The sequence below is a fragment of the Mobula hypostoma genome, chromosome 3 (genome assembly GCF_963921235.1).
Source record: "Mobula hypostoma chromosome 3, sMobHyp1.1, whole genome shotgun sequence".
In the NCBI taxonomy this organism is placed as follows: Eukaryota; Metazoa; Chordata; class Chondrichthyes; order Myliobatiformes; family Myliobatidae; genus Mobula; species Mobula hypostoma.
The window spans coordinates 62,928,898-62,942,785 of record NC_086099.1 but is presented as its reverse complement, the minus strand read 5'-3'; the positions used below and the strand labels follow the sequence as shown (position 1 = coordinate 62,942,785).

At 39.8% G+C, this 13,888-nt stretch overlaps 1 protein-coding gene across 2 annotated transcripts in view; it reads right to left on the bottom strand.

Moving 5' to 3' along the window:
- Positions 1–12,535, bottom strand: part of LOC134344044 (tyrosine-protein kinase TXK-like) — a 49,666-nt gene extending 37,131 nt beyond the window's left edge. Inside the window, exon 1 of one of the 2 annotated variants that reach the window (XM_063043188.1) lies at positions 12,442–12,535. In XM_063043188.1, coding sequence (XP_062899258.1) covers positions 12,442–12,457 — 16 coding nt within the window. In that variant the 5' untranslated portion in view covers positions 12,458–12,535. The remainder of the gene's footprint in view (positions 1–12,441) is intronic. The other variant, XM_063043187.1, reaches the window with a different exon arrangement.
- Positions 12,536–13,888: the final 1,353 nt, after the last annotated feature.

Below are 13,888 nucleotides of genomic sequence, written 5' to 3'. Positions count from 1 at the left end.
CTCTCACATACAAGTTGAAACGTTTTACACCCCAAACCAGACTCAAGGACTGTGTGTCAATCTCTGCATAATTTTTCTGTGAGGTGGTAAGGGAGCATGATATTTCCTTCCATCACTCATAGCATGAGACATGATTGCACCTATACAGTAAGGCAAAGTGTCGTAGACAAAGCTTCACAGGCAAGCTTCACTGGATGATCTAGACATTACGAATTCCCTTACCTTTTGGAAAGCACTTATTTGTCCATTGCCAATTCTTCCTGATCTGTAGTAATGAGTTCAAGGGGTGGAGCACAGTAGTAGGTTTGGCAGGAAATTGTTATTGTAATTGATAAATCCTAAAAAGTACAGCAAGTGTTCTTTGGCCCTGTGGCATCCACCACTGCTGGAATTTTCTCAGCACTGTTGTGCAATTCTTGTACTTCAATGATGTGACCACAGTAAGTGATGCTTGGTTTAAGAATTCACATTTGACATGTTGTGCTCTGGGACCACAGTCTTTTAATCTTTTTAAAAGAGTCTTGAGATTTTGGAGGTGTTTCTTCCCTTCCTTACTGTTAACAATGATGTCTCCAGGTAACTCTGTGTGCCTGGGCAGTCTTGTAGCACTTGGTCCATGGCTTTCTGCCAGAGTGCAGGTGCAGTTGCTGCTCCAAAAATAAGCCTGTTATAGTGATAAAGCCCTTTGTAAGTACTTATGGGGTGAGAAATACTTTGGACTCTTCCTCCATTTCCATCCGTAAGTAGGTCTCAGCTAAGTCTACTTGGCTGAAGTGACTCCTGCAGAAAGGTTTACACAAATATCCTCTATTCTGGACAGAGGGTATTGATCAACTTTCAGTACTGGGTTGATGGTAACCTTAAAATCACCACAGAGGCTGGAAAAATCATCCTTCTTGGTTACTGCGATGACTGGTGTTGTCCATGAGCTCCACTCAGCTTTGGAAGGAATTCCTTTAGCTTCCATGCAATCTCACTCAGTGGTCACTTTATCCCGATGGTATAATGAACTGGATGGGCTTTGTAAAACTTGGGTGTGACGTTTTCACTTACCATTATTATACTCTTGATATATTTGAGCTTTCCAATGTCATCCTTGAACACTGCTGTGGCATCATTCAGTACCATTCTTAATTTGCTTTTAGTTGATTCTATTGCAGGGATTTTGGCATGAAAATGGTAGATGGATCTCCAATCCAGTTGTAGTTGTCTCAGCTAATCATTGTCACACCAGTAACACAATTTGCTTGGCCAGGCAGATTTCAATTTAGACATTGCAATTTTATTCATGATCACTTTCATCTCTGGCTGCTCTTTCCATTAATACAATGATTTTAGCTGCTCTTTTAAATGTAAGTTGTGCTCCAGTTAGGAGCCATTTTTGGACTAAATGGTATCTCAGTGCATCATTTAGCCCATTACTGAACTGACAGCTGAAATGGAATCCCCTGCTTTTGGTACTGCTTATGAAACCTAAAGCATTCTGCAATCAACAGTGCTTTTGTTTTAAATGTTCCTGCATTATTTTCACAGTATGGGCAAAGCTCATTTCAGCTGGTTTGGTTGGAACATTTAAACATCAAATCAAATTGTGTGCTCTTCCACCTATTACACCCAACAAAACTGGCACTCGTTTCTCATTGGCTATTCCGTTTGCTTTAAAATGCTGCTTAACTCACTCAGTGTACATTAGCCAGTTATCTTTTGTGCAACTGAATACGTCTGTCTTTTCCATGTAGCCAGATATATCTGCTAAGCAATGCTAAGAAGTAAATGTTTTTATTTATGATTATTATCACATTGGTACTCTCTGTTTATGAACCTGTGATTTTCATCCATTTCCTGCCTTTTGTAAAAAACTGGATCATCTCTGTCTCCTCCCAAAGAAGCATGTGTTGCACTATTTTTTTAAAAACTTGAATGTCTCACAGTGCTTTTTTAAAAACTTGAACATCTTGCTATGCTTCAACAGGTAGGTAGTTATCTCAGGTTCATTCAATACTTCCATATTGACACTGCTATGCTTTTTAACTCCAAAACTAATTGAAGGAAGAACATGGGAATGGGGATAAACATGTTTTAACTTTCTGTGAGGCACGCACTTATGATGTGGTGGCATAATGACATATGCTATTCACATACTTTGTACGTATAACCCGTAATGATTTATGTAAACAACAAACAATGCTTAATCTTACAATTTAATCAAATGTTATTGAATATTAAAAACACAGCATTAGAGTGTGAGTAAGTAATCCTTGATCCCAAGGGAACTGCTTGTACGGAAATGTAACAAGATGTTTTTTTTTACCAGAATTTGCTGATGAATGCCCATCTCTCTTTTAAAATGCACACACTTCTACTACATCATACTCCAACAAAAGTTCCTGAGAATTATCAAGTTACTGAGTTAGAGTCATAGTCATAGAGCACAAAAATTCTGTCCCATGGCTTAAGATACAAAAGCCTGAAAGCATGTACCAGCTCAAGGACAGCTTCTGCCGTGCTCTTATTTGATGACTAAGTAGTTCCCTGGTGCAATAAGATGGACTCTTGATGTCTGAGTTTACCTCATTATGAGCCTGCACCTTATCATCTGCCCGGAGTTTACTTTCTCCAGAGAAGTTGCATTTTATTCTGCATTCTATTATTGTTTTAACTTGTACTAAATTGATCTGTATAAACAGAATGCAAGACAAGCTTTTCACTCTACCTCAGTAAATGTGACATGGATAAACCAATTCCACTTCCAATTCTAAATAGGCTTTTGGCCAACCAAGTCCATGCTAAACATCAATATACACCATCCTACACTAATCCCAATTTTCATTCCATCAGCTCGCCACACATTTTACCACTTACTAACACACACATGAGGCTATTTACTGTGGCCAATTATTCCAGTAGACTGGACAACTTTGGGATGGGGTCAGACCTAGACTGCCTGGAGAAATCTATGCTGTTATGGGGAGAATGTGCAGGCTTCACACGGTCAGTACCCAAGGTCAGGATTCAACCCAGGTCTCTGGCACTGTGAAGCAATGTCACAGCTGGTTTTGCTGCTGTGTCACTACAAATTTCAGCTTGATTTTTTTCCCTTATTCTCCAGTCTAATCTAATAAATGGTATTGCCCCTAAGAGGTATATGACACTGGACTCCAGTTTTTTAAAAATATATTTTACATATTATCAAACGTCAATACACCACTTAAGCCTTCTTATCCGTTCTTGAATGTGTTATATTGTAGCTTGTAAACTTAGTTTTAACAGCTTTATGAATGGTTATGCTAGTTTTTAACGAGGTATTCTGTAAAGTGGATGTTATGTTTTAAGAAACAAAACTGTAAAGATGCTATTCAGATTAATATGATACCTCAGCACTACCAGTCAGGACATGGATTGCTAAATTTAGCATAATTAGTCGGAGCTGTAGTTTTGTGCTCTTAATGTTCCACTGATTCATAAAGTGAGCAGAAAGAATCAGAGAAACTTCCAAAGGGCTGGCAGTTACATAATTTTGATAGATCATTTGATGGAAAACTTTGTTAATGTAGTTAAATGAAAACATTACTTATGATTATTTCTCCTTGATTAAATGTAATATTGTCTCGAAATCTCAAGAATTCCTTCCAATATATGTTTCCTTGGAAGAAGTTCCAGTAAGCTTATTATGAAACTAATCTAAAATTAGCTGTCAGTTTGACCAGTTTTATTTATTCACTTATTAAAATCAGAACATAGCAAGCAAGGCTCAAAATCAGATTTATTCTCACTGATATATGTCCATGAAATTTGTTGTTCTGGGCCAGCAGTACAGTGTAAGACATAGAAAATGACTATAAATTACAATAAAACATAAAAATAAACAAATAATGCAGAAGAGTAATAGTAAGGCAGCACTCATGGATTCATGGACAGTTTAGAAATTTGATGGCAGAGGAGATAAAGCTGTTCCTAAAATTTTGAGTATGCATCTTCAGACTCCTGTACCTCCTCAATGATGGTAACAATGAAAAGGGGGCATGTCCCGGACAGTGAGGGTCCTTAACGATGGATGCTACCTTCCTGATTCACTGTCATTTGAAGATGTCCTTTATGGCAGGGCAGGTTGTGACTGTCAAGGAACCCAAGTCTACAACCTTGGTGTGCAGCCTCCTTTGATCCTGTACAATGGAGTCTCCATACCAGATGGCGATGCAACCACTGAGATCTGCAAGAGTCTTTGGTGCCACACCAAATTCCCTCAGACTCCTAATGAAGTACAGTCAGCGGTGCGCCTTCTTCATGATTCCATCAATATGTTGGGCCAAGGAACCGTAGTCTGCTCGCCTTATCCACTGCTGAGCCCTTTAGAAGGTCTGGTGTGTGTTCTCTAAACTCCCCCTCCTTGAAGCCCACAATCAATTTCTTGGTCTTGCTGATAGAATACAGAACTTAGAATGAAGAACACTACAGCAAATACATGCCCTTCGGCCCATAATGTTGTGCTGTCCTTTTAGCCTACTCTAAGATCTAGCTAACCCTTCTGTCCTACGTAGACCTCCATTTTTTTATAATCCATGTGATTTTTTTTTAAATGCCCCTAATGCATCTATCTTTACCACCAACCTGACAGAGCATTCCACACACTCACAATTCTCTGAATAAAAAAATTACCTCAGGCATCTAGAAGCACCCAGAGGAAACCAATGTGATCACAGGGAGAACATACTGTAAAGCGTGACACTAACCACTACTCCATGTGCAGCCTTTCCTACAGAAATTTTCCCTTAGCTTGACTGTCCAGAACCATCGTTCACAATCTCAAAATGAAGGCCTGGCCATTCAAGATGGAGATGAGAAGAAGTTACATCATTCAGATGTAACTTCACCACGAGGACGGTGGTTGCTCAGTTACTGAGTATTGTAAATAGATATCAGTAGATTTTTAGATACTGACAGAATCATGGGGTTAAAGCAGGAATGTGGCACTGATGTACAAGTAAGTGATCATTATCATCTCATTGAAAGAAATAGATACCATCAATTGGCTTTTACTTGTTATATTCTTATAATAACAGACAGTGTGCCAGACTCCTCCATCATGAACTCTGATGACAGTCATAAGACATACAGTGGCCTCAGTGGCCCTGGAGAACATCAACATTATTGCAAGGTACTTGGCATCAGATCAGACCTGGACAAGGAGACCTGCTACATTAGCTATTTCATTACTGACTCTTTGTTCACTCGATGACCTGTAATTATGCTTTTCTTCTTGATTAAATTCCCCTTTTCATATTGTTAAAGTAGTTTAATCAGGGCCATTAGCATCAGAAACATTCAGAGCTGATTTTTTTGTTAATCCTGTAAATTTGAGAAGTGTAAGCCAGTGGGAGTGTCATTCTCAAATGCAGTACAACAATCCAAATCAGACTGGAAATGAGATCCTTTGGTCCCAATACTGTGTCGTCATTATAAGCAGAAACATAAGCAAAGACAGCAATTATTGGGAATTCTAAATGTTTTTTAAAGCTTAAGTGGACTATTTTCTTAAAGATTCTTCAGCTTTCAGAAGGACTTCCAGCGCTTTATTAAATTAACCTTTACCCTTTTCAAATAGTCTACTCTTGCTCTTTCATTCTATTCCTTTCCTGCTCTCAGCTGCTATAAATGTGACTATTAATATTAATAATATGCCATCAGTAGCTTGAGTTTTAAATAAAGAAACACAAAATCGGCCCTCTGTGAGGTGCAGAGAACTTGGCCGTGCAGAGGGGAAAGGCAACGCACAGGTGCAGGATAAAGAACACAGAAGTTTCTGCCTCTCCCAGGGCCCCAGCACCAACTTTAAAGTGTTTTCATTTTCTGCACGGCAGCAGGTGCACAGAGAAATTCATCTTATCACGCTGTCTGACTGTTATTTCCTGTGGAAGTGGTTTATCATCATTTGGCAACTCCTCCCATTGGCCAACTCTTGAGATTAGAAACTCACCGCTTAAGCGTATGACTCTGGGCCTTAACTTATAATTTACCAGACTGTTGCGCAAATGTATGTTTCACTCTGTTCTCCTTTTATGGCTTTTCTATGATTTTTTAAATATATTGGAATCAAAATTTTTCCCATTTCAGTTTAATTTAAATATGGGAGCTTGTTCGTAGGTTAACTACCCAAAAGAAAGTAATTTCAGAATATGTATAGTTTCTTCCTCTATAGACACAGACAAACCTATTTTATTTTGAAAATATTCCACCTCTTATTTGCAGCTTCTGTTTAATTTTTTCAGCTATTTCTTTGTCTGTCACTTTCCTCTACTTCCTTCTTTCCAGTTCTAAAAATGCAAGTTTAAAATAAGCATTCTTCCCTTGGGTATATTACTAATGTAACCATTACTCATGTGTGAGCCTTGTCAGTCTGGATAATGTAAGCTTTGATTCTCTAGAGATATTGTATTGAGTCTAGTTCTGTCCATACCTGATATTCACACGAGCACATTGTTGGCAGTATGTGCTGACAGCAACCAGGAGCTGAAGCAAGAGGTACACCTGACGTCTTATGCTTAACTAAACCTTTTGCATTTCAACGCATTTTCCAGGAGCAATTTCAAACAACGTTTGGTACTGACCTGAAGTATAGATCTTAGGAGGGGTGACTAAATGTTAGCTAAAGGGATAGATTTTAAAAAGAAATTTACAGAAGAGAAAGGTTCATATACAGATGGGGGAATTAGTAGCTGAAGTCTGGATGCACTTCTTTTTCCAGAGTGTGGAACATTAAGAGCAGTCAGCAAGAAAACCACACAGGGACTTTAACAGCGGGTGAACTAACATAAGGCAGAGACATGTGAAGTTGTTCGGGGTTTCATATGCAACACCTTATCCATATCCTTCAACCCATAGAATTCATCGGGGACAGGAAGCACAGTAACATTCCAGCCAATTAGGAATATATGGAACATTTCTCCATAGTTGTATCAGACAATGAAAATTAGTCCAACTTACTTCATGTTGTTTTGGGGTATTATTGAAAAGTGTAAAAGAAAGAAAAGGAAAATTGTAAAGTACTAACGGCAGATTTACAAGCTTTATATTAAACTGTAGTTCAGAAACAGCAGAGATCAAACCAGAGGGAAACGCAAGGCAAACAGAGAGGTTTGGATGACTTCTGGATAAATGCACGAACTGTGGTAAAGAAAGTTGATGAGCTGCAGATACAATTAAATGCTTGGGATTATAATTGATAGTCAATAAAAATATCTGATTCTAACAAGGAGAGGAATGGACACAAAATATGATAGTTACAATGTATTCAGGAAATATAGCATAGGAAAAAAAAAGTGAAACGGCATTATTGTTTGATAATGTTCCAGCACCAGAAAGCAATGGTGTACTTAGGATTATAAAGACAGAATCCACATGGATAGCGTGAAGAATCATTAGAGCTTTTTTATATATTAATTTGCCTTTGAGAAAGTCAAAAAACAAAGCAACAGCTGAAAATCCTAAACAAAACCTGAAAATACTGTACTCAATGTGAGAATAGAAAAATAGTTGAAGTATCAGAGACCCTGCATTGGAACTAAAAATGAGACAATAGAAGCTTGTAAAACTGCAGGTAAAGTGTAAGAGGAGATGTCTGTCATAAAGGTCCATGGAAATAAGCTGTAAACAAGATTGTATGGTCTGTAAAGTGACAATAAAGTGCTTCAGCCCTGAATTCTTCTCCCTTTGCGTAGGATTCCTCTGGACTTCAGATAAATGGATCCTTGACCACTCACTCCATTATCCACGCTTCTGCTCTTCGCCCACATCTTTTCTCCCTCAAACCAGGATAGCATTCCCTTGTCCTCATCTGTGGCCACTAGCCACAACATTCAACAAACCATCCTCTGCAATTTCTAAAATTTACGAACCAAGGCCATCACTGTGATGTCTTTCTCTTTCAGCATCCCCCTGGGAGCTTATGATCCCCTCACCCATCTTGAAATCTACTCAATCCTCATCCCACTTCAGCTTGCTGTGAAACAGCAGGGAATCCGTTAGCTATCATTTTCCTTCCTCCCATCTGCTACAGACTAAAATACAATCTCCAACTTTAACCCTACCTTTTTCTGCTTCTGTTGAGAGATCATCTGTCTGAACATTAAGTCCCTACCCCTTTTCACAGATGCTATCTGCCATCCTACATATTTCCAATATATTCTGTTTTCTGGCTGTTGGTAGATTAGTGATAATTTCAAAGCTTACGTATTTCACAAAACTTCAAAATATGAAGACCATTTCAGGAGGACAAAAATATGCCAGTGAAATGGCAGGTACATAGTGGATGACATTTGATGCAAAATTACTTATTGTTTTCGGAAGTGTGAAGAGGTGATGTGTAAAGTAAGTCATACATGATCACGCAGTGCCAGCTGCAGTGGCTGGGGCATGTGATAAGGATGCCCCCATGTCGGCTACCCCACAGAGTGTTATACGGCCAGCTACACTATGGTCAACGCTCAGCTGGAGGGTCGAAGAAGCGCTATAAGGATCAGATGAAGAATGCTTTAAGGAAGTGCAAGATTAGACCCGAAGACCTGGAGGACATTGCTGCTGACCGTACCACTTGGCGACAGCTGTGTAGGGACGGGGTTCGTATTCTGGAGATGGAAAGAACAACCAGAAGACAGCAGAAGAGAGCCAGGAGAAATGCAGCCATGGTTGCCACCACTACCACATATACATGTCTCACCTGCAACAGAGCTTGTGGGTCCAGGATAGGACTGTATAGTCATCAAAGATCTCACCGTTAAAGGAGTGGACATCGTCATCTGATTTCAATGGACAACCGAAGAAGTCATATGGATGATAATATGGTAAACTGGAGCAGCGAATTTGCGGATAACATCAAAATTGGGTGTGTGGTGGACAACGAAGAAGACTGTCAAAGCTTGGAGCAGGATATGGACCTGCTGGCAGAATGGGCTGAAAATTGGCAGATAGAATTTAATGCAGTAAAGTGAGAGGCGCTACAGTTTGGGAGGACAAATCAGGATAGGACTTACACAGTGAGAGGTAGGGCATCTGGGCATACAGTCCATAATTCCCAGAAAGGTCCACAAAGGTCGCCGTATACCAAGGGGTCTGTGTCACCACCCTCCTTTATAGCTGTGAAGCTTGGGTAACCTACATCCGTCATATCAAGTCCTCGGAGTGCCTCCACATAAGCTATCTCCAGCGCATCCTGGGAATTACCTGGCATGAGTGGGTGCCTCACACTGAAATATTTGTAAAGACCAACTGCAGAAGTATTGAGGCCATGGTCACTCAGCGTCAGCTGCAGTGGCTGGGGCATGTGATAAGGATGTCCCCATGTCAGCTACCACGCAGAGTGTTATACGGCCAGCTACACTATGGTCAACGTTCAGCTGGAGGGTCGAAGAAGCGCTGTAAGGATCAGATGAAGAATGCTTTAAGGAAGTGCAAGATTAGACCCGAGGACCTGGAGGAGGTTGCTGCTGACCGTACCACTTGGAGACAGCTGTGTAGGGACGGGGTTCGTATTCTGGAGATGGAAAGAACAACCAGAAGACAGCAGAAGAGAGCCAGGAGAAATGCAGCCATGGTTGCCACCACTACCACATATACATGTCCCACCTGCAACAGAGCTTGTGGGTCCAGGATAGGACTGTATAGTCATGAAAGATCTCACCGTTAAAGGAGTGGACATCGTCATCTGATTTCAATGGACAACCGAAGAAGATACAATGTTTGAGCAACACACACAAAATGCTGGAAGAACTCAACAGGCCAGGCAGCATCTATGGAAAAAAGTACAGTTGACATTTCGGGCCAAAACCCTTTGGCAGGACAGAAGGGTTTTGGCCCGAAACGTCAACTGTACTTTTTTCCATAGATGCTGCCTGACCTGCTGAGTTCCTCCAGCATTTTGTGTGTGTTACTCAGATTTCCCGCATTTGCAGATTTTGTCTTGCTTGTTTTTCATACAATGTTTGAGAAGGCGCAGGTACAATGAGAGAGGGATAGGATGTGCATGCATATACTTTTATACAGCAGTTAACTAGTATTAAGTTAGATTTGCACATGGTGCTATAAAGTACAAAAACAAGGAAATTAGATTAATCATAAAGCAATAGTTTGGCCTGTTACAGTACACGTGACCCAATTAGATGAAGGCATTAGTGAAGGTTTTAAATCTTGTGTATTTATTTAAACTAATGTTTATTATCCATCCTTATAATCCCTTTGTACAGGTAAAAGGATTTCAGCTTCCTTAACTACTGCAATCTACATGGTAATCAAGTCTGACACAACTTCTCATTAATGTTAGTAAAAGAATGTGCAAGATGTATAATTTTGAATGAAATTCAGACAAAAGATGTACCAGAGTTGAAATAAGACTATAAGATCAGAATACATCGGAGCAGAATTAGGCCACTCGGCCCATTGAGTCTGCTCTGCCCTTCATGGCTGATATATTATCCCTCTTAACATCTATTCTTCTGCCTTCTCCCTGATGAGCCAAGAACCTATCAACCTCCACTTTAAATACACTCAATGACTTGGCTTCCGCAGCCATCCATGGCAATAAATACCACAGATTCACCACCCTCTGGTTCAAGACATTCCTTCTTATCTCTGATCTAAACGGATGTCCCTCTGTTCTGAGGCTGTGCCCTCTGGTCCTAGATTCACCCACTATATGAAACATCCTCTCCACATCCACTTTGTTTAGGCCTTCCAATATTTAATAGATTTCAATGAGCTCCCCCCACCCCCCGCACCCTTCTTCTAAACTCCCGTGAGTCAAAGCCCAGAGCTATCAAATACTCCTCATACATTAACCCTTTCATTCCCGGAATAATTCTCGTGAACCTGCTTTGGACTCTGTCTGATGCCAGCACATCCTTCCTTAGATAAGTGACCCAAAACTGCTCAGAATACTCCAAATGTGGTCTAACCAATGCTTTATAATGCCTCAGCATCACATCCTTGCTTTTATATTCTAGTGCTCTCCAACTGAATACAATCTTGCATTTGCCCTCTTTACCAGCGACTTAACCTGCAAGTTAAACTTTATGGAATCCTGCACAAGGACTCCCAGGTCCCTTTGTGTCCCTGGTTTATGAACTTTTTCCCTGTTTAGAAAATAGTTTATGCCTTTATTCTTCCTACCAATGTGCGTGACCAGACACTTCCCTACAATATATTCCATCTGCTACTTCTTTACTGCTTCTCCCAGTCTGTCCATGTCCTTCTGCAGACTCCCTGTTTCCTCAACACTACCTGTGCTTCCACCTATCTTTGTATCGTCTGAAAACTTGGCCACAAAGCCATCACTTTCATCATGCAAATTGTTGACGTATAAAGTGAAAAGAAGCGGTCCCAATATTGGACCCTGCAGAACACCACTACTCACCCGCAGCCAACCAGAATAGGGCCTCTTTATTCCCATTCTTTGCATCCTGTCAGTCAACTAATCTTCTATCCATGCTAGAATCTTTCCTGTAATACCATGGACTCTTATTAAGCAGCCTCATGTGTGGCACCTTGTGAAAGGCCTTCTGAAAATCCAAGTAAACAACGTCCGCTAACTCTCCTTTCTTTATCCTGTCTGTTATTTCCAACAGATTTGACAGGCAATATTTCCCTTTAAATGAAACCATGCTGTCTTTGGCCTGCATTATTATGAGTCTCCAAGTAACTCGAAACCTCATCCTTAATAATGTACTCCAACATCTTCCCAGCCACTGAAGTCAAGCTTGCTGGCCTATAATTTCCTCCCACCCTTCCTAAAGAGTGGAGTGACATATGCAATTTTCTAGTCCTTTGTAACCGTTTAAGTCGGTACCATTTAATTTAGTTTTGCAAACTTTAAATTTGGTATTTACATTCATTTCCTAACATAAATAGATCTTATTATTCCAGCTTTGCTTTAATAAAAAAAATGTAAATCCAAAGCATTAGGGATAAGGTATGCAGAATAATGATTTTCACAATTGGACTTTTGCAGCTGAAATTCACCGTTTATCCTCTCAAAATAATTAAAGTAAAAGGCAAACTAATTTCCCTTGATGAAATGTCACTTTTTTTTCACTAGGGTGGAACTTAAACGGTGGAACTTAAACAGTGGAACTAACCACAGTACATACATTCAATTGTTGTAATACAAATTCATTTTTGTAATAATGCACGTATTTTAATTTTTTTGCTGAAATGTTATCTATAACTGCTTTTTCAAGATATGCTCTGACAATAAACGTTATCGAACACAGAACTTATAGCGTGTATTATAGCTATGTTTAAAAGCATTTTGCCAAATACAATTTATCATTTATAGAAATAGTAGAACTACCTCCAAAAATTGACTGATTCAAAAACATTTATTTATTCCCTTACCAAACATTTCCACTTTATTCTGTGCATTCATAAAACGTCTGCAATATGTAGGTTACTCACATGTGGAAAGAATCATTTTGTTGCCTTTACTGCAATTTAAACATCCCCTTGAACGGTGACTGTTTAAGCTTTTGAATTCTTGTCATCCTCAAAGTACTGCTTGAATCACGCACAGCCTTTGAGTTTCTAGCTGATAAAGGTTTCTATGTGGTACACCCAGGATGTGACATAAAGAATTAATTTAACAGGTTTCATTTATAATGCATTATGATTCATATCACATAAGATAGAGCATGTTAAATTAAACTCTACATTAAGTTACAATTAAATAAGAACTGTTTAAGCACACTTTGATGTACTTTAATTCAAGTGAAAATTATAATCAGTGTTGTGAAAACTCTGTTATAAATACCCCCTTTTTGATGCATCTCGCAAACCCCTGACTTCAACCAGAGAAGAGCAGGAAGTGCTTGGGAACATCTCCACCTGCAGGTTCTCCACCAAGTCACGCACCATTCTACTTGGAAATAAATCACTCTCTCTTCAGTGCTGCTGATCAGAATACTGGAACTCAAAACCCAGCAGCATTGGGAGAGCACTTCCACCAAGGGGCTGCCGCAGTTCAAGTAGATTCTCTTAAGGGAGACAGGGATGGAGATAAACCTTTGCTTCACAAACAACATCTGTGCTCAGGGAACACGGGTAACATTTTTTAATGATTATGAATTGAGTATTTGGATTTAAAAGGCAACATTTTAAGAACTGGGGGTGAACCGGCAAGTAGTTATATTGATGCTGGGTGAACATTAGGATCAATTCAGAATGTCAACAGACTCATGATGAGTCAAAAGAGCCTGTTTCCATACTCTACAACATAGTGATTCCCGAAAAGCCTCTGGCAGGTAAAGAACATGAAAAAAGGATAAGTTGAATACATTAATGGAAGACTTTTCAGCTGCGTACATATTGGCTGCTTCATGTTGTGCAGTATTGAGCCATACAACATGGAAACAGGGCCTTTGGCCCAACTAGTCCATTTCAACCAAGATGCCACCTAAGTTTGTTCCGTTTGTCTGCATTTGACCAATATCCCTCTAAACCATAAGACTATAGGACATAGGAGCAGAATTAGGCCATTTGGCCCATCGAGTCTGCTCTGCCATTCAGTCATGGCTGATCCTACTTTCGCCTCCTCAGCCCCTTTCCAAATGTCTTTTAAATGTTGGTAATGTATCAGCCTCACCCACTTCTTCTGGCAGCTTGTCCCATTTGGAAACAACTCACTGGGTGAAAAATCTGGCCCTTTGATCCTATTAAATCTTTCCACACTCACCATAAACCTATGACTTCTAATTCTTAATTCTCCAACCCTGGGAAAGAGACTGTGAGCATTCAACCTCTCAGTGCATCTCATCATTTTTACACACCTCCCATCATCCCTCATTTTCCTATGTTCCAATGAACAAAGTCCTAGCCTGGTCTTTCCTATAGCAGGATGACTAAAACT